The sequence below is a fragment of the Ochotona curzoniae genome, unplaced genomic scaffold (genome assembly GCF_017591425.1).
Source record: "Ochotona curzoniae isolate NIBS_2020 unplaced genomic scaffold, NIBS_Ocur_1.0 contig_46, whole genome shotgun sequence".
Lineage (NCBI taxonomy): Eukaryota > Metazoa > Chordata > Mammalia > Lagomorpha > Ochotonidae > Ochotona > Ochotona curzoniae.
The window spans coordinates 638,459-658,542 of record NW_024466340.1 but is presented as its reverse complement, the minus strand read 5'-3'; the positions used below and the strand labels follow the sequence as shown (position 1 = coordinate 658,542).

The 20,084-nt window shown below is 45.2% G+C and overlaps 1 protein-coding gene across 1 annotated transcript in view; it reads left to right on the top strand.

Moving 5' to 3' along the window:
* The window catches only part of SUDS3 (SDS3 homolog, SIN3A corepressor complex component), a 106,211-nt gene extending 86,795 nt beyond the window's left edge, over positions 1–19,416 (top strand). Inside the window, exon 12 of the mRNA XM_040986911.1 lies at positions 19,254–19,416. Coding sequence (XP_040842845.1) covers positions 19,254–19,262 — 9 coding nt within the window. The 3' untranslated portion in view covers positions 19,263–19,416. The remainder of the gene's footprint in view (positions 1–19,253) is intronic.
* Positions 19,417–20,084: the final 668 nt, after the last annotated feature.

Below are 20,084 nucleotides of genomic sequence, written 5' to 3'. Positions count from 1 at the left end.
TAATAGCCTTCTGGATTCTCGGCCCCTTTTCTTCCAAGACCCTCAGAGCATTTCACATGTAATGTCCCATTTAAGCTTCCAGTGCGCTGGGGAGGCAGCTGGTGGCTGTTAAGTGGAAGGGCTTCTGGAACTAGACAGGCCTCTTCAAACAGAATGGATTCTATTCATATCTGTCTTAGATGTGAAATAGAATCACAAGAGAGTGAAGAGAAATGCTAGAAGGAGCTGCTGTTGAACAAATGCCTACTATGTGCTTCCCATCCTGCTAGTCCTGGATGGTACACCTATGAATTCTTTTTTTTTTTTTTAATGTTTGTGTTTGGAGAGAAAAGGCTCCAGATGCCAAGGTGTTCGAGCTCATCTAACTTCTAAGCAATGAATTTGACTCTAGATGTACCTCCAGAACCTTCATTTTTTTCCATTGTGTTATTCCAGAGCACATTTTATAAATAGCACATAATTATATCTCCATCATCCTTTTCCTTTATAGTTTGCACAAGCTTCAAATGGAATTATGGGCTGGGAAGATTATTTCTCATCAGTCCTTTAAAAACGATTGGGGCAGACATTACAGTGCAGCAAATTTAGCCAACATGGGATCCCTGCCTCTCACAGAGGTGCTTCTGCAAGGATCCACAGCTCTGCATTTCCAATCCAGCTCCCTGCAGAAGCACACGGGAGATAGCAGAGGATGGTTCAAGTAACTGGACTCCTGCCAACCACATGGGAGACCTGGATGGAGTCCCTGGCTCCTGGCTTCAGTCTGGCCCAGCTCTCAGTGATGTGATCTTTTTTGGGGGAAGAGTGAGCTACCAGATGGAAATCTCATGAAGTATGTAGAATGTAGGAAGTACTTTTTTGCGTTTCCTTCTATTTCTATGATTCCTTTATTCATTTACTGCTGCCTCTTTGGTTTCAGGTATTGTGGGCATGAGTGAAAGGGACAAAGGAGCAGTTCCCCCTTACAGTCCCTTTTTTCCAGAGCCCTGATTTCAGCTAAAGCCTCCTTGTGATCTGGGACAAATACATCCACCTCTCTGAGTGTTAGTGTTCTCACCTGTAGAATGGGCAAGATAAAGATTCATATTTTATAAGCTGTGGTGAGGTGCTGCATGTGTGTGTGGAGGGGAGCAAAACTATGTGAGCCACACGGAAGAGACCAAACTGTGGTGCAGACTCAGTTGCACTGTGAGGTGTATTTGGAGAGATGTTTTTGGGGTGCAAAGGGTGCTGCTATTTTAGTGTCGATGTAGTAGTTCTAAGAAGGTGATGACTTCCACTATTAGGCTGGTCAGATAGGGAACAATATACATTTCGTCTAGATTGGCTACCTTAGGATGTGAGTAAGTTGAGTTGATTCAGATCAATAAAAAGTATCGACTGAACCCAGCACAATGGTTCAGTGGCGATATCCTCACTCTTCATACACCGAGATCCCATATCGGCGGTGGTTCATGTGCTGGCTGCTCCACTTTCCATCCAGCTTCTTGCTTATGGTCTGGGAAAGCAGCAGTGGATGGCCTAAAGCCTTGGGACCTTGAACCTGCATGGGCTGCCTGGAGGAGTCCCTTAGGTTCAGGTAGCTTCTATCTCCTCCCCACCCACCTGTCTCCCCTCCAGTGTCCTATCAGGAGCAGTTATTGCCTTTGCCGTAGGAGCTTCTACTTGCTTATTTGGCATTGGTCTTTTCTGCAGAGACAGCTAAGGGAAGCAAGGCAATGTGTCAGCAGCTCCATCCTCAGTGTCATGGCCGCTTTCTCTGCTAATTATTCTGAGGGTAATGAGGTGGTTTAGGCCAGGAATGATAAATTAGTAAGAGTCATTGATTGAGCCCTTGCTGTGTGGCAGGCTCTGTGCTAAGTGCTCTGCAAGTATCATCTCCTGACATTGCATCCAACAGTCACGGGAACTGGCAAATTAGGACTCACTGAGTACAAGCAATAGAAACCCAAGCCAAATTGGCTCAAGGGAAAAATGATTCTGTTGTCTCATGAAGTGGCACATCCAGGGAGACTAGGCATAGCTGGATCCAGACATTTACACTGTGTTGTCAACATTTTCCCATGCTTCTATTCTGCTGTTATACAACTTCTCTTGACATCCGTGACTTCCTTCCCTCAGTGATGGCTGATTGGGCTCTGCTCATTGTAGAGGGTGTCAGTGGCCACACGAGCTAACCTATCGGGAAGAGAAGTTCTCTCTCCTGGTGGCTCATAATTATGTGTTGTCTTCAGCTTGGACTCTGTGCTAATCTCACTGCCAATCCCTGTGGCTGGCAGTGAGATACTCTGATTGACCAAGCCTTGGTCACATGCCCGTGTCTGGAGTTATGGATGTAGTTAGCTTCCTCTGAGATGCATGGATTAAAGGTGCAAGCATATGCGTTCTCCAAAAGAGAAGTAAATCTACACGTTATTTGCAGAGGAGAGGAATCAAGTCCTAGGAAAAAGGGGTAAAAAATGACAGACCCATGCTGTTATTCTCCATGTACAGATTTGAAAAATGGAATTTTAGGTATAAAAAATAATTTTCTTAAGACAGTATGTGATGGAGTAGTGATTAGGAACCATTTCATTCTGATTCCAGATCTGAGCTTGTGGTCACCATCTCAGGGTTCTGCACCAATGAGAGAAGGTGTGACCGATCCAGAAGCTCTTAAGTGTTCTGGGGCTTGCCTGTCAGTTCGTTGGAAATAAGCCCTTTCCAGGAATTGGAGCCATAGGTTCTGTTCCTACAGCTGCCCATTTCGGATGGTCTTGGGCAAGAAATAGAACCCTGAATCTCAATTCCCTCATCTAGATAAAGGACAGAATGACATCCCCTCTGTCTGCTTCACAAGGCAACCAAGTGAATGTGAAGAGAGAGAGAGCGAGCAATTCTTGCAATGGCCAAGGCTAAGTCAGGTTAAAGTCAGGAGCTGGAAGCTTGATGCAGCTCTGCTGCGCCAGGGAGAGGGACTGGATTGCTTGAGCCACCACCACTCCTCTCCAGGAACTGCACTGTCAGGGAGCTGGAATCAAGCTGGAGCCAGGATTTGAGGCCAGGCACTCTGGTATGGAATGTAGGCACTCGACTAGCTTCAGCCCTGCTTGGCCAATGCTCACCACTGGATTCCATTTTCCTGGGGTGGTTGGGAAAGGCCTGTCTGTGGGGCGAACACCTCAACCAAGAGCTGAAGGAAGTGAGGTCATGCATTTGGGGTCTCATTACTTAACCTCTCTGGATCTTACCATGTTTTATTATATCTAAGAGTCCATTGCAAAGTACAAGTGATACAATTATGTTGAGTCATTCTAAAAAAAGAAAATATGTAACCAGTTAAACCAAGATACAATGATATCTTAAAATACACAACGTTTATTTATTAAGGATTATTTTAGACTTTAGTTATATCTATTATTAGATATTATAGCTACATGTGAGAATTAAGACAAATGTGCTAATATGTTCCTAAATCTACTGTACATTTAGAACCCCGTCCTTCTGAATAATTTAGGATTGAGTATCATCTGTGTATGCTTTTTTTCCCCATACAATATTATTATTTGTGCCTTTACTGACTTAAGGCTGTGTCAGCTTGTTTAATTTGCAATGGCATTTCCCCAGGTTCCTTCCCCTCTGTGATTCTGGGCTAGGCTTGACCACAGGAGAAACTGAGGTAGGATCTGAATTGCTGAAGTGAAGCAGCAGCCGCCACACAGGTGTTCAGGACAGGGTGGGATCAGGTGCTGTTAACGCCCACACACGGTCTGCTGATTCACCTTGCTGCAGAGCAGCAGAGCGGCTAGACCCACAGCCCGGCCAGCTCTCTGGGGACCTCCTCTTGGGCTGGAAGGGGATTAGGCGCTTCAGGGAAGGCTGCCACCTTCTAGAAGCCAGCCTGCCATGGGTTCAGATGTTGGGAGTTGGTGAGAGCTGGACGGGGAATTCCTGAGCATCTTCACGAGTTCTAGTTCATCCTTGCTTATTCCCACTTGGCATCTGCTTTTTCCCTTTGTCCTCAAACCCAGGACCCAATCCAGAGGAAAGGCCATAAGTAAATTATTTCAGTAGGTCCCAAAATTGCGTGAGATAGCATTCTACTTTCTGTATAACTGTTTGTGGCTGTGCTCCTCAGGTTGAATGCGGATGAATAGAGTTTGGTGCCCAGAAACTGGTGTTGAGACAAGAAAGTAATGTGGCAATAAATTTGAAACTAAGCACAAATCAAAAATGGGCTTTGAAGCCTGATAACTTTGGAAGTCACCTCGAAGAAGTACGCTACCCTGGGGCCCGGTATGATAACCTAGCGGCTAAAGTCCTCATCTTGCACACACCAGGATCCAATATGGGCACCGATTCTAATCCCAGCAGCCCTGCTTCTCATCCAAATCCCTGCTTGTGGCCTGGGAAAGTAGAGACGGCCAAAAACCTTGAAGCCCTACACCCAGCTCAGCCAGGAAGACATGGGAGACCCAGAAGATGCTCCAGGCTCCTGACTTCAGATCGCCTCAGCTCCAGCTGTTGCGGCTGTTTGGGGAGTGAATCAGTGGATGGAAGATATTCCTCTCTGTCCCTCCTCCTCTCTGTATATCTGATTTTCCAATGAAAATAAATAATAAATCTTATAAAAAAAGAAGTACCCTACCCTGAAGGGAAATGGGGAAGAGTAGGTATCCAAAGCACCCCAGGGACTAACGCCCTCGGTTGTCTGTGGCTTCCCAGTCTTGCTTGGATACGTGGCTGAAGGTGTCCCTGTGATGGCCCACACTCTGGCCAGAGTGATTGAAACGGCATGGGAAACTCCTAGCAAAAGCTTCCTGGCTGAGCTGGGTCCACCCACAGTCAGTAGTGACGTCGCCAATTGCTGTTGTTTTAGATCACTGACCAGATGATGCTCTAGACAAACTGTCCAGGCTGTCAAAAGCGTGAATGATACAGCATTGGTTCACAGAGAGCTTGTGATGGTTAATGTTAGGTGTCAACTTGACTGGATTAAGAAGTACCTAGAAATGAGGTGATTGGCATATGAGTCTGAGTGGAGTTGGTGACTAGGAGCCCCTGTTGGTGTGGTTTCCAGAGGTCTGGGGAGGACAGAAAACACAGAAAGTAAACTGGTCTCTTCCGAGAGAGTTGGGGTAGTCTCTCTGCTGTCTTGGACATCGGAACCCCAGGCTCCTGAGCCATTGGCCTCTAGCACATACAAGCAACCCCCTGGGTTCTCGAGTCCTCTGCCTGAGATTGAGACTTCCATGACCAGCTTCCCTGGGTTCTGAGACCTTTGGACGTGGACCAAACCATGCTACTCGCATCCCAGGAGCCCCACCCTACACAGAATGTGCTGTGGGACTTCACCTTCCATTTTCCTGTTAGTCCTTCCCCTGATCAATCCCCTGTCATTGATCTGTATGCACAGCTCTCCGGAGAACCGTGCCTAGAGGCTGACTGTGCACTCTGGTGCTTTCCTTCAAGCCTCTGACATGCCTTGTGCACACTTTAATGCCTTTGTGATCTTACCAGCAGGGACCAAAGGAAAGTTCTCAGATGACAATTAGGACTTGTGGTCCTTGCTTGTGTCATGCTGATACCATTTTTCCCCCATGACTGCGATATTGAGAGGGCACAGTTGTCCACAGAGGTCACAAGGAAAATCACCCAAGGCTGTCCACCTGCAGGTGGTCGCCTCACGATGAAATATCATGGTTCCAAGACCCTCCTCCATTGTCACCAGTGTAGCACATTGTGTTTTGGAATGATTGTCCCAATATGTCGCCGAACTTCATGATGTTGTAAGTCTTTTTATGACTGTTACTGTTGTTGATTTTGGTTTATTGGCTTTTCATTTAAGGGGAAGTATAGTAACTGTGTAATAGAAACTATCATAACCAGTTGTGAAGATGACATATACAGTGTGCATCCCTACTTCCAAACCAAAGATGAACTCCCAGAGAAACTGTTAAATATGTCTTGACAGTAGGATGCTGGACTCTCTGCCATTGTCCGTAGCTACAGGTAACGCATAAATAGCAGAATGATGGACATGTGGCTGTTTCTGAAAGACTATACCACTTAATAATGTGTGTGTGTGGGGGGAAATCAGTGAGGGGAGGCAGGAGGGGAAACCTCAGAGACTATGGAATCACACTGTAAAATAATAATGATTATATACATATATATATATATAAAAAAAGAAAAAGAAAGGATGGTGCCAGCCAGTCAGTGAGGCGTGTGGGTAAACCCTAATGCAGTCCCAGGCCTGTGGTAGGTTCTGGGTAAGCAGTGGCTGCAGCACAGAGCTGACTTGTTACATAGACCCTGATTAAAGGGTAGATACAAGGTAGTGAGTCTGAGACCACATGTGGGAATCATAGGGGAAGAAAGCCAGAGCCAGCGCCTGGAGAGGAGGCTGGAGGAAATGGCTCTGCTAATACAGCGCCAGCAGCTCACGAAAGGCAAAGGCAATACATCAGAAGCGCCTTGGTTACTCGCGTGAAGAAATCAAATTAAACTTTGCATCGGGAGTGAGGCTGCTGGAGCCAGGAAACAGTGTCAGCTTTGCTGGAAAAGCTGCTAGCCTCCCACAGCCTCAGGGAAGCCAGGGCCTTCCAGAGAGGCCTGACCTGCTCATCCGCAGCTGGCCACCCTCCTAAACAAGGCATTTAACATTTAACATCTCAGAGGTTCTCCTAGGGGAGGGAGTTTTCCGAGTCTACCTTGTTCTCAGAGAAAAGCAAAGAAAGGTGAAGAATGAAGAGGTGCAGGAAAGCATAAGAAAGACTAGGAAGAAAGACAGTTTCTTTTTCCCAAGTGTATAGCAACAGAATGTTTTGATCAAATGAAATCTAATATGGAAAGCAGATTTTTTTTTTTAAAAAAAAGATTCACTTATTTATTTGAAAGTCAGCATCATAGAAACAGAGGGATTGACAGAGAGAAAAAGATCTTCCATCTATTGACTGGTTCACTCCCCAAATGGCTGTGACAACTGGGATGGGAACAGGCTGAAGCCACAGCCTGAAACTCCCATTTAGATCCCCTGTGTAAGTGGCAAGGCTCCAAGCACTGCATCATCTTCTGCTGCTTTCCCAGGTGCTTTGTTAGCAGGTAGCTGAAATGGAAGTGGAGCAGCCTAGACTGAAACCAGAGCCTCACATGGGATGCTGACATTGAAGACAGTGCCTTAGCATACTGTGCCATAGTGCAGGCCCCAGCAAATCTTTAAAGGAACTCCTGGTCCAAGCACTGCAGGCAGCATTTTGAAACAAGAAAGCTAAAGAGATGTGGATATGGTCATATCCTAGCATTTCGCCTTTTGGTAAAACCCTAGAGCTGTTTCTTTTCCTTTAAAAAAATATTATTATTATTAATGGAAAGTCAGGTGTATATAGAAAAGAAGAGACAGTGAGAAACATGTCTCATCCACTGGCTCACCCCCCCAGTGGTTGTAATGGCTGGAGCTGAGCTGATCTGAAGCCAGGAGTTTTTAATTTGTTACGACAGCTCTTGGAAACCAACATAAGGACACTGAAAAATCCGTGGAGGGGTCAGCCTTGTAGCACAATTGGTTAAGCCACCACATGCCACGCCAGTGTCCCATATAAACACCAGTTTGGATCCAGGCTGTTGTACGTTTGATCCACTTCTCTGCTAACTGGAAAAGCAGCGATGAAGATCCAAGTAGTTGCCCCCTGGCACCCATGAAGGAGACAGAGCAGAAGCTCCTTATTTCTGGCTTTAACATGGCCTAGCACTGACCACACTGGCCATTTCAGGAATGAACCAGCAGATTGAAGATCCTTGTGTGTGTGCGTGTGTGTGTGTGTGAGAGAGAGAGAGAGTCTTTCAAAAAATAATTTTAAAAAAGATGTCCATGGAAAATGAAATTGAAAGATCAGTTTAAAGCCCAGCACCGTGGCCTAGCAACTAAAGTCCTTGCCTTGAACTCGCTAGAATCCCATATAGGCACCAGTTCTAATCCCGGCCACCCTGCTTCCCATCCAGCTTCCTGCTTGTGGCCTGGGAAAGCAGTTGAGGATGGCCCTAAACCTTGGGACCCTTCACCTATGTGGGAGACTTGGAGGAGGTTCCTGGCTCCTGGCTTCAGATTGGTTCAGCACCAGCCCTTGCGGCTGCTTGGGGAGTGAATCATTGGGTGGAGGATCTTCCTCTCTTTCCCTCCTTCTCTCTGTATATCTCACTTTCCAATAAAAATAAAATAAATCTTCAAAAAAAGGTCAGCTTAACTCAGTGCAAAAACTGTGGAACCCATGCATAGTTTTTCCATAGTATTCAGTTTCCTTGCCTTTCTGAAGAACCTCATGTAACACCCTACAAATTTCCTTTTTCTTTTCTTTTTTTTCTCTGCCTTTTCTAAGCTGTATTATTAAACGACTTATCCTTACCAGAAAAGGATAAAGCAAATGTAATGAATATCATGAACTCACTCCTCACCCACCTTGGGAAATAAAGCTTTACATAGAACCAATGAAGCCATAAAGACACCCCCTCCCTCCTCTCTCTCCAGGAGGCCTTCTCCTGAGTTTCCTTATGAGTTTTTATACCTTAACTACATGTCTATGAATTACTGAGTAACCAAGAGGATTCTCTTGCCTGTTTCTAAACTGTACATAAACAGTTTCCTTTAGCACCTCGTATTTTCATTTAACATTGTTTTTGAGATTTATGCTGATTCTCGTGGTTCGAATTCATTCACTCTGACTTTTCCATGGTGTGTTCACATCACAGATCTACTGACGTGCTCTCTGGTGGATAGATGTTTCTCGTTATTGGCTTTGTTTTTCTTTATTCTTCCCGATGTTTGTTGTCGCGGCTGTTATTGCAAACAATGCATCAGTGACATTCCGTCCCTTCTGGGCTGTATTGTACAAGAATTTCACCAATGTTCAGTTTCTCAAAGTGTGGCTCGAGACCCTGTGAATAATGAAATCATCCTGGTGGCTTTGTGGTCAGCACTGCCTTATTTTATTTTATTCTTGCGTAAGAGAGTAATAACATATTACAATACATTATATTATCAGAGCAAGCATTGCTTCATAAGACTTTTGTTTCAATTATAGATAAGTATTACTGGATTGAAATACCCAATATATTTATTACTAGCAGTCACAGCCAATTTTTGTTTTCCTAAAAGAAAGAAAAACATTTAGAAAGCCATTCTCTGGGTCATGAGACTCCGTTGTGGTCTCTGAGCCAGCAGCATCTGCAGCAACTGGGGGCTGGTTATAAACACAGTCTCAGGGCCCACATCAGTGATGCTGAGTCAGAATCTACATGTACGAGGACCCTTAGGTTAAAGGATTTCTTGGAAAGACAGAGTGACAGAAGTAGACAGACGTAGACAGACATGCAGACATTTTTGATCTATTGGTTCACTCCCTACATGCCTACAGCAACCAGGCCTGTGCCAGGTCAAAAGCAGGACCCTGAACTCTGACCAAGTCTTCCATGTAATAGCAGGAAGCTGTTAGAAGCAGAGCCAGGATGCAAACAGCCCACTGACGGACAATGCAGACAGCCCACAAGGCAGCTTAAACACCGTACCACATGCCTTTCTCAGATGCCAACTGTATTAAGTGTCTACATTTTAATTAGGCTCTGCAGCCTCACATTAACGTTTCAGAAACAGTTCTGGGCACAATGTGATGGCCTAGTAGCTAAATCCTCACCTTGCATGCTTCAGGATCCCATATGGGCACCGGTTCATATCCTAGCTGCTCTACTTCCCATCTAGTTCATTGCTTGTGGCCTGGGAAAGCAATAGAGGATGGTCCAAGGCCTTGGGACCCTGCACCCAAGTGGGAGACCCGAGGATGCTCCTGGCTCCTGGCTTTAGATCAGCTCAGCTCCAGCCATTACAACCACTTGGGGGGGGTGAGCCAGTGGATGAGACATGTTTCTCACTGTCTCTTCTTTTCTATATACACCTGACTTTCCGTTAATAATAATAATAATTTTTTTAAAGGAAAAGAAACAGCTCTAGGGTTTTACCAAAAGGTGAAATGCTAGGATATGACCATATCCGCATCTCTTTAGCTCTCTTGTTTCAAAATGCTGCCTGCAGTGCTTGGACCAGGAGTTCCTTTAAAGATTTGCTGGGGCCTGCACTGTGGCACAGTATGCTAAGTCACTGTCTTCAATGTCAGCATCCCATGTGAGGCTCTGGTTTCAGTCTAGGCTGCTCCACTTCCATTTCAGCTACCTGCTAACAAGCTTCATAACATGAAGTAGTATTCCCCACCTCATGTTAAAGGTTTGGAAATCAGGACCGACCGGTGTGGTCGCATAGTGCGTCAAACTGCTGCCTGTGATGCTGGCATCTCATATGGGCTCCAGTTCCAATCCTGAATGCTCTACTTCCTAACCAGATTCCCTACTAATGTGTCTGAGAAAGCAGCAGAAGATGGCTCGAGCCCTCAGGCTCCTGCCACCCACGTGAAAGACCTGGAAGAAAATCGTGACTTTGGCCTGGCCCAGACCTGGTCATCCGGGATGTGAACTAACAGATGGAAGATCATTCTCTCTGTTTCTTTTTCTGTATAACTCTGTCTTTCACATAAATGAATGAATCTTTCGAGGCATGTGAGCCTCATTATCATTGGTGTGTGTGTGTGTGTGTGTGTGTGTGTGTATGAGTGCTTACTTCATGAGATGATTCTTTGAGGCAAAGATGAATGAGCCTCTTGTACAGATAAACAAGGGTACAATAAATACATAATCTGCCCAAGTTCCTCCAATGAAGAGACCACTGACAAGAGAATTCTCTACCTGGATTAGAATTGACTGCAATGGGGTTTGAATTTTATTTCAATTCTCTGGTTTACAGAGGATGTTGCTGGGGGATCTCGTCTGAGCTAAGTGTCGCGCTGCTAGGAAACTTACATGGACAATACAAAAGGGTGGCATGGAGCAATTAGGACCAAGGAGTGATTTCCAGGCAGTGAAGGGCAAGACTTTTTGGATTTGTGGGTCATTTTTTGTCTCTTTCTTTTTCCCTCAAATATTTATTGACCTCTGTGCTGTAGACACAAGACAAAGGCTGTTACACAGCCTCCACTCCTGGGCAGGCAAGACTGCAGCTTTGAATTAACCGGCACAAGCCAGGCAGTGCTTTTGTGTTTCCTGGAAGGTGATCTGAAGGTGACGTGAGAGAATGGTTCCAGCAAAAGAAAGGATGATGGCTGTTTTAAAAAATTTATTTGCAAGGGCTTTTTTGTCCCCCTTGCTTCTCATCTGGGAGGTGGTAAGAGAAAAAGCATTTCATCATATTCGCCCAGCCAGATGTGGTCACAAGTAGTGAGTGGTTTGGGGCCATTTGTCATTCAAGTAAACATTCACTTATCTAGTACTTTCAGAGCCCTTGTCGGGAGCTTGGCACTCTTTTACATGATACAGATGCATTAACAAATAGGGCAAAGCCTCCCTTTGTCCATGGAGACCCGCATGATGCAGCAGCAAGGAGTGGGTGGATGGGAAGGAATGGTGATAGAGGTAGAAGGAACTGAGGTGGGGAGCCCTGAGCTGGGGAGCCCTGAGCTGGGAACAGGCTCAGTGGGTTGAAAGAACAGCAATGCGGCTCATGTGAGACCATCCAGTCCTGCTGAGGTCTTGGTCACATGTTCAGGTGGGCTGAACCAGCATTGCCCGCCCATTTCCTAACTAATTAAGAGACTACTGAGGGGGAATATCTTACCTGTAGGTTCCCGTCCAACAAGCACGGGTCAGGAAATGCTTAAAATCCCAAGACCCTTCCTCAAACCTTTGGTGTCTCTCTCCCTTCTGCTTTCGACAGACACCCCACCTCCCAGCTTTCTCTTGGGAGGTGCTTTCCCTTACAATTCCCTTCTCTGCTCACCTGGTCCCTTCGCAAATAAACTTTCTCTCTGCAACAGAGTCCCAGCTTTTTGTTTTTATACTAAGCTGGGGAAAGAACCCACCAGGTTTATTCTGGTAACAATGGTGAAGAACAGACCCGACACCGTGGCCTAGGAGCTAAAGTCCTCACCTTGAACTCGCTAGAATCCCATATGGGCGCCGATTCTAATCCTGGCAGCTCCACTTCCCATCCAGCTCCCTGCTTGTGGCCTGGGAAAGCAGTCAAGGATGGCCCAAAACCTTGGGACCCTGCACCCAATGTGGGAGACCTAGAGGAGGTTCCTGGCTCCTGGCTTCAGATTGGCACAACACTGGCCATTTTGGTTGCTTAAAGAGTGAATCATTGGGTGGAGGATCTTCCTCTCTTTCCCTCCTCCTCTCTGTATATCTGCCTTTCCAATACAAATTAAATAAATAACAAATAAATCTTTAAAAAAGAAACAATGGTGGAGAATGTGGGAAGGGCAGAGCAGTGAGCAAGGGGACACGTTGTAGCCTCAATTAGGCAACTGCCTGCTGCTCTGAATGGATGGTCTTAAGCAGGTTTTAGCAGTATCCTAGCTGTTATTTTTTGGAGGATCATTCTGGCTGCTATTGGGAGAGTCAACTGTAGGGGGCAGGATTGTGGAAGCCTGGAGCCAAGTGAGCAGCTGGGAGATGCCGAAGGTCTGAAGCGAGGGCTAGCGATGAGAGGGTTCGAAGTGGTTGCCCTTGACATCAGCTTTGAAAATAGAACCGTCCGGACTTGCTGGTTAATTTGTTGAGTGAGCGACATAGTGGAATCAAGGAGTTATTCCTATTTATTTTGCCTGAATGAACTAAGGAGCTCTTTTTTGGGACGAAGACTGGGAGAAAAGTAATCTCTTTTCAACTGAACTTGAAAACATCACCTAGTGTCTTTTCTTCCTTGGCAAACTCACAGCAGTACATGAAGGGTTCTGAAATGTCCAACTGTGCAGTGTTTTAAATTCTGATGGATGTGCTTTTACTCTTTCTACTTTCCCCGTTTAAGTGACCATTCTCTTCCACGTAACTGCTGTTTCTAAGCCCAGCACTATATCTCCATACCAAATCAGACAGAGATAATGAGCAAATCTGACTGCCACTCCCCTTCATTGTCTCTTCACCGCATCAGGATGAATAGCCACGCTTCTCCATATGCCCCATGACATGGCTCTGCCTGCCTGTTGAGACGCCCTTTCCCCCTCTGTTGTGGCCTAACAGAGTATTGTCTACGCACTGTCCAACTTCTGCGCTGTCCGCGTTAGCTTGGTGGGAGGAAATCTCCCAACTTCTGTCCAAGCTAGGCATCTCTTTTTGCTCTCTTAGTCTCTTAGCATTTGTCACATGTCATTTTCATATATTTGTCTATTTCCTGCCAAGGGTTGAGTCCCATGAAGTTGTAATCCCCAGTGGCTGGCACAATTCCAGGCACAAAGTAATAATGCATAGTGAATCTTCATGGGTTGACTGGACAGTTAGCTCAGTGGAATCTTATTAGACATAACCTTCTGCAAGTTCTCGAGTGTTCTGCTCTGTGGGATTGGATGTCAGCAGTTAAAGCTCTTAGGATTGGAAGAAGTCTAAGAAGGCCATTGATTTGATCATCTCTCTCTTTAAAAATATATTTATTTGAAAGAGTTATATACGGGGGTGGTGGAGAAAGAGAGAGAGAGAGTGTGTGTGTGCTTGCACGCACCAGTTCCTTTACCAAATGCCTGCAATGGTTGGGGCCTAGCCAGGCCAAAGCCAAAAGCCTGGAGCTTCTTCCTAATCTCCCACTTGGGTGACAGGGACCCAGACAAACACTTGGGCCATCTTCCACTGCTTTTCCCAGGCCAGAAGCAGGGATCTGGATTGGAATCGGAGCAGTTGGGACTCAATCCAGTGCCCATATGGGAAGACAAAAGCACAGCTGGTGGCTTAACTAGCTATGCCTTGTTGCTAACACCTGATCATCTCGTTACAGATGGAGAAGCCAGAGGTCTAGGGGAATGACTGAGTCATTGATTCCCTTCAGTAAATCAGTGCTTGAAATCCAGAGATGACTAAGTCGTGGTTCCTTTTTGGGTCTGCTTGCAGTTAGTTACACAAATAACATTCTGGAAAGAAAGTGCTAAAATGGTAATTTTTGTGAGAGCACAGAAAAGAAAGCAGAGCCCTAAATCAGGAAGTTGAAGAAATTCTAGGACATAAAGAACTTGGGTTCTGCAGGTGACTAGGAACTTGTCAACTAGGTGTCTATGGGTGAAAGTGCAGAGGGAGGCTGCTCGGGGCAGAGTAAAGGCAAGCAGAGACGAGAATGCCCGTTGCATGCTGAGGACTGGTATTGGAGGACCCGAGTTCAAGTGCCAGCTCCATTTCAGATTCCAGCTTTCTGGAAATGTAGACCCTGGGAAATAGCAAGCAGTGCTGGCTCAAGTCATAGGCTCCAAGTCTCCCAGGTGGGAGACCTGAATTAAGTTCTCAGCTCCCTCTTCCTGTCTCTCTGCCTCTCAAATAAATAAAAAAGTTTTTAAAAAGTGATAATACCATTAACCAGCTCCCACAATTGCATAAGGTTAATTCCTTTGTACATGTTTATGTATAGGTATGTAATTATTGACATGTATTTTCAGTATATGCTATCCACAGTTCTATAGAATGTATGCATGGAGTATATATTTTATTTAACTCACGTGACAGCATATCTGTCTGTCTCCTAGTAGCTTTGTGTCTGTGACTGAACCCTGATTGAGACAGAAGGGCTTTTATCAGAACAGCAGCATCAGCAGCAACAGCCACCACAAACATCTCTGGAATGCTTTTTAAATGTCAGGACTGCGCAGAGCACTTGTCTTCTGTAATCCATATAATAATTCTATAAGCCAGGTCTGTCATCTCCATCTCACCTAGGAGAAATACAGGTGTAGAGAGGTTAAGTCACTGACTGTCATCATAGACCACAGATTGGCAAAGCCAGGATACCACTCTAGGTTTGGGCTTTAAAGATTCCTCCTGCTTTTGTTTTTTGAAAGGCAGAGAAAATATAGATAGGTAGACGGACACACACACACACACAGGGAGAGAAAGAGAGAGAGAGAGAGTAAGAAAGGGAGAGGTCGGGCCCAGCGCGGTGGTGCAGCGGTTAAGGTCCTCAACTTGCATGCACGGGATCCCATATGGGCGCCAGTTCTAATCCCGGCGGCCCCACTTCCCATCCAGCTCCCTGCTTGTGGCCTGGGAAAGCAGTGGAGGAAAGTCCAAAGCTTTGGGACCCTGCACCCGCGTGGGAGACTTGGAAGAGGCTCCTGGCTTCGGATCGGCATAACATCGGCCGTTGCGGCTCACTTGGGGAGTGAATCATCAGATGGTTGATCTTCCTCTCTGTCTCTCCTCCTCTCTGTATATCCGCCTTTCCCATAAAGATAATAAAAAAATAAATTTTTAATTAAAAAAAAAAAAAGAAAGGGAGAGGTCTCCTATTTGCTGGTCTCTTCTGCAGATACTCTCAGCAGCTGGGCTGGGCCGAAGCCAGGAGCCAGCAACTATTTCTGGGTCTCCCCTGGGGGTTAGGAACTCCAGTACTACTGCCTCTCAAGATGTGCATTAGCAGGAAGCTGGACTGGAAGTGGAGCTAGAACTTGAACCAACTCCCAAGGGGGATATGAGCTTCCCAGTCATCCTAACCACCATACCAAATGCCCACTTCAAAAGCCCAGGGCTTTAAGCCATGGTGCTGTATTGTTCCCCTGAAGAACCAATTCTAGCTGGATGTAACATTAGGACAGTGTTTGGGTATTTTGAAGCATGAACAAGGGGGTTGCCCCTGACTGCAGATGAAGAGATTGTTTGCTTTGGAAGCAATGCACCTTGAAGGTCATGGTGTCTTCTGGACTCTTACCTGGCTCATGAAAGAGAACCCTGCCCCAGCCTTCTGCAGGCAGCCAATTGTGTCACAAATGTGCTATTCTGGGAACAGCTGCACCATTCTTGGGAAAGCCTACTGAGATTTGATGGGCCCTTCACATTGCCTAATTGACAGTCCTCCTCACCCGCCCCAGGGCTTTTGTTTGTTGATGTGTGTGCAGGAAATAAGCCAGATTAAAGAGTGGTGACCCTGGTTTAAAGTTTTACCAATTTAGGGAAGAATCCTGTGGCACCTTGTGCATAAAGCAGGGTTTATATACTACTGATTGTGCACAAATTGGCTTTACATAGTTCCAATGTTGGATCCCATATTGTCATGCCCTGCATAATGATGTCCTGGTCCACAACTGATCTGGTGTACAGAGGCGGTGCTGCAAGTCTGTAATGGAGCTGAAAATCCCCATTACCTAGTGAGAGTGTAGCCAGCACAACGTGGCAGAGGGCATTGTTGTCAGGTGCCAAAGCACGTGGGCCATCTTCTGCTGCCTTCCCACATGCATGAGCAGGAAGCTGGATTGGAAATGGAGCAGTTGGGACCTGAGCTGGCCTCTGATAGGAATTCCAGCATTTCCACTAATCTGCTTCACCACAGCATTGGCCGTACCATACCTTTAATAACATTATGCATCCCCTTAAATACAGAGCCAGTGAACACAGCCCACAACAGGGAGAAAATGATAAACTTCCATTAACATGGAGTTAACGAACATGCAACAAAAGTACCAATGTGTCGCTAGAGTGATGAAAAAGAGAATCAAAAACCTTCATGTAGGAATAGATGCCAGCGCCAAACTCCAGCTTTTCAACTGCTTTTTTGTTCGTCTCTGAACTATTAACCCTTATCTAAAGGTTCTTCAAGAAGTTCATCGAAAATAGAATTAACTGGTACACTTATTTGGGTGCAGAAAATTGTAATCCATGTGTAGCTTTTCTATCATACTCATTTTTCATGCATGGAATCTTCAAATATTTTCATACTGGAAATCTATTTCTTCTACTCCCATTTTTCTTCATGCATGGAGTCTTAAAAATTTTTTCATACTGGAAATTAACTTCTACCTCCGTTTTGCACATGCGTCTTGAAATACCATTCTACAGCACTATTAATAGGGAAAATTGGTGGTGATTTTCGATCAGTTATTATTCCTGCCTTTCGGGCCTTCAGCTCCCATCTTTGATATCCTCCAGTGCTGGTCTTTGTCTCTTCCTCTGCTGTGGTTCCTATTGTGTGGATGGCTTCTGTACCCATTAGCAGCTGCCTTGCATTCCTCCCTTCAGCCTCCTGGTCCATGATGCTTGTGCCTCAAGGGACCAAGTGGGGCCCACGTCGTCCGGCGCACTCCCCTGGTTTGCCCACTTTCAAGATAGTTTTGTGTCTCAAGTCCTGGCTGTCCCCAGTGCTTCTGGATTTGCTGCATTGTATTCCAACCTGCTTTCATAGTTATTCTTGGTAGGAACCACTGGTCTGCCTTTACCTGCTTCATTGCAGCTGTACTCAGAGGTTTTGCCTACACACTTTGTACTTACGTGTGAGTGGTTACCGTTTGTTTTTGGTTATTGCTGCAGCTGTGCCCCAAGTTGTGTGTTCAGTGTCCGTGTCATCTCTGATTGTGTGGCAGCCCTGTGGTTCACACTGCAAATCCCAGTATGATCTTTCCCTACTGTCATTTTCTACTCCCTCCCCGGCAGGAAGTAGGTTACAGTTCAGAATAGACGGTAGACTTGCCCAGGGAGGACTTTCCTCGCCCATCAGCTGGTCATGCTTGTAAACTCTCATTAGAATCCTACTTGCTTTTTTTTTTCTTTTTTTTCCCCTAGCACTTCTCAAATGCATTTCCCCCTTCCTATTGGTTTTCCCCATTGATTGAAAAAAAGATTGGTAGCTAAGTTATCCATTCCTATCTGGAATGTAGACTAGGCCATGAAGACAGTGACTTCATCATTTTTGTTTACCGCTGTATTTATTGCCAGTGTCTACCACAGTGCCACAAATGAGTTCAGTGAAATAGTGGGAGCCTTATGAAATGAAGACAGTAGAGCAATGCAACATATGCACTCCTGTGTTCATCGCAGTGTTAGTCACAGTAACCAAGAAACTGTAGCAACCTAAGTGTCTGTTAGTAGATGAATGTATAAAGCAAATGTGGCCTGCACACATGATGCAATGATACTCAGCTTTCAAAAGAAAATTCTCTCATTTGTGATGACATAGATGAACCTAGAGAACATTCAGTGTACTAGGCCAGGTACATAAAGACAAAACAAAACAAAACAAAACAAGACAAACATGCGTGGTCTTTCAAGTGAAAGACTTATTTGTGGAATCCAAGATGGCTGAACTCATACAAGCAGTGTCTATGGTGTAATGTGGCTCGGGGTTAGTGGAGTGGGGCAGCGGGGACTGTGGAGATGTTGATCAAAGCTACAAAATTTCAGGAGGAATAAATTTAAGGGATTTACTGTACCACACAGTGACTACAATTAATAACGGTATACTTTCTGCTTGAAGAGAATAGATTCCCTCTGCAGAAAAAGAGGTGCTTGAGAAATGCATGTTAGTAAGCCTGATATTAACTATTTCACAATGTATACGTATTGCAGAACATCCCACTGTAAAGCATAAGTATATGTAATTTTATTAGTCAAAACATTTCAAAAAATTTGGGCTTTATGCTAATGGAAGAGAAATTAGTGAGAACTAAAATCCATTAAAATTTTAATATGTTACGTTTTGCTAAAAGTTTTTAAGTGCAGTTCGTATTGCCATTTTGCAGAGTTACCATGGTTGAGAGAAATTATAATATTTTCCTGAATTATGCAGTTGGTGTCAGATCTCAAATTCAAGTTCGGGCCCACATGGTCCAAAGTGTCTACTGAATAGATGCATTTTAAACACTCTCCTTCTGTACTTTCCTTTTTTTTTACTGACTCTTCAGTGCGATACTTACAGACTGCTGGTTTAGTGTCTTAATCCATTCACTCTGGTATAACAAAATATCATAAATTGGGTGACTCATAAGCAACAGAAATTTATTTCTGGCAGTTCCAGAGACTGGGAATTCCAATGCCAAGGTGCTGGTGGTATTTTCAGTGGCCCAAAGGGACCTGCTGTCTGGTTTCCAGATGGTGTCGTCTCTCACTGTGTCCTCAGAGGGGCTGAAGGCTCTGGGGGATTCTTTCACAGAGTCACCCATCCCAACCATGAAGCCTCCACCCTCAAGATCTCATTTCCTCCCTCAGGCTACACCCCTTAACATCTTCACCCTTGCCTTAGAAAGTTTCAGATTCAGAATTGGAAACCCTTTATGCACTGCGCTAAAAATAGCTTATTTCTACATACATGTTTAAGTTGTTGAGCCTGGCACACAGAAGGAACTTAATAAATGTTGACTTTTTCCAGATCAGGATCTGGAGTAAAGGCCCCAGGAAAAAGCTGCAAAGTAACGTAAAGTGACTTTATTATGTCTTCCCAGGGAATGTGAGCAGGATCGCCAACGGACCATTGGAAAATCCTGAAGGCTCTGAGTCCTGTAGCTTCCACCTGTCAGGTAACGTTCGTGTTGTTCTCCACTGCAAGCTGTACTCTGCTGCTTGTGCCAAATATTTCCTGGTTGCAAATGTTATTGATCTGACAGTTTATTTCCCAAGACACATTAGTTCCAAAGTGATGTGATAAGAACTTCTCATCCTAAGGAAATTGGCCTTGTGAACGGCTCTCCCCTGGGAAGCATTTGCTGTACTCAGGGCTGTACTAATATGATGAAGAAGTGGCAAATACAATTAGTGAGCTTCGTGGGTGATTTTCCAATAATGATGTTTGGGGCATATTATTGGTTTAACTGTAATTGAGCTTAAGATGATCTGAAAATGTCTAAACTGGTGTGAAAGTCATTGGCAGCACTGAGTTTAGTAGGGATGCTCATGAAACAGGTGGACCAGTGATATATTTGAGTGTGCTGTGCCTGGGAGATATGTTCCAGGTAGCTGTGGCTTGTCTCCAAAATACTCCTTCTTTCCAGTTGGCCACTAGTAAGCCATTGATATCTTCATAAACTTGAGTCCTCTTCCAGACTCCTCCCATATTGCAGCTTGCTCCATATTGTCTGACTTTTTAATTTCTGACACAAGTTGACTTTATTGGGCACGTGTTAGGATCAAGTTGACTGTTCAGGATAACGAACGCCAGCTGCCACACCCAAAGACCTGACGCCTCAGTGGTTGCACAGCACAGTTTGTGTGTTGTTCACATAGTCTGATGCACATCAGCAGCGGCTTTCTTCCAGCTGCTGAGCCAGCCACCCAGG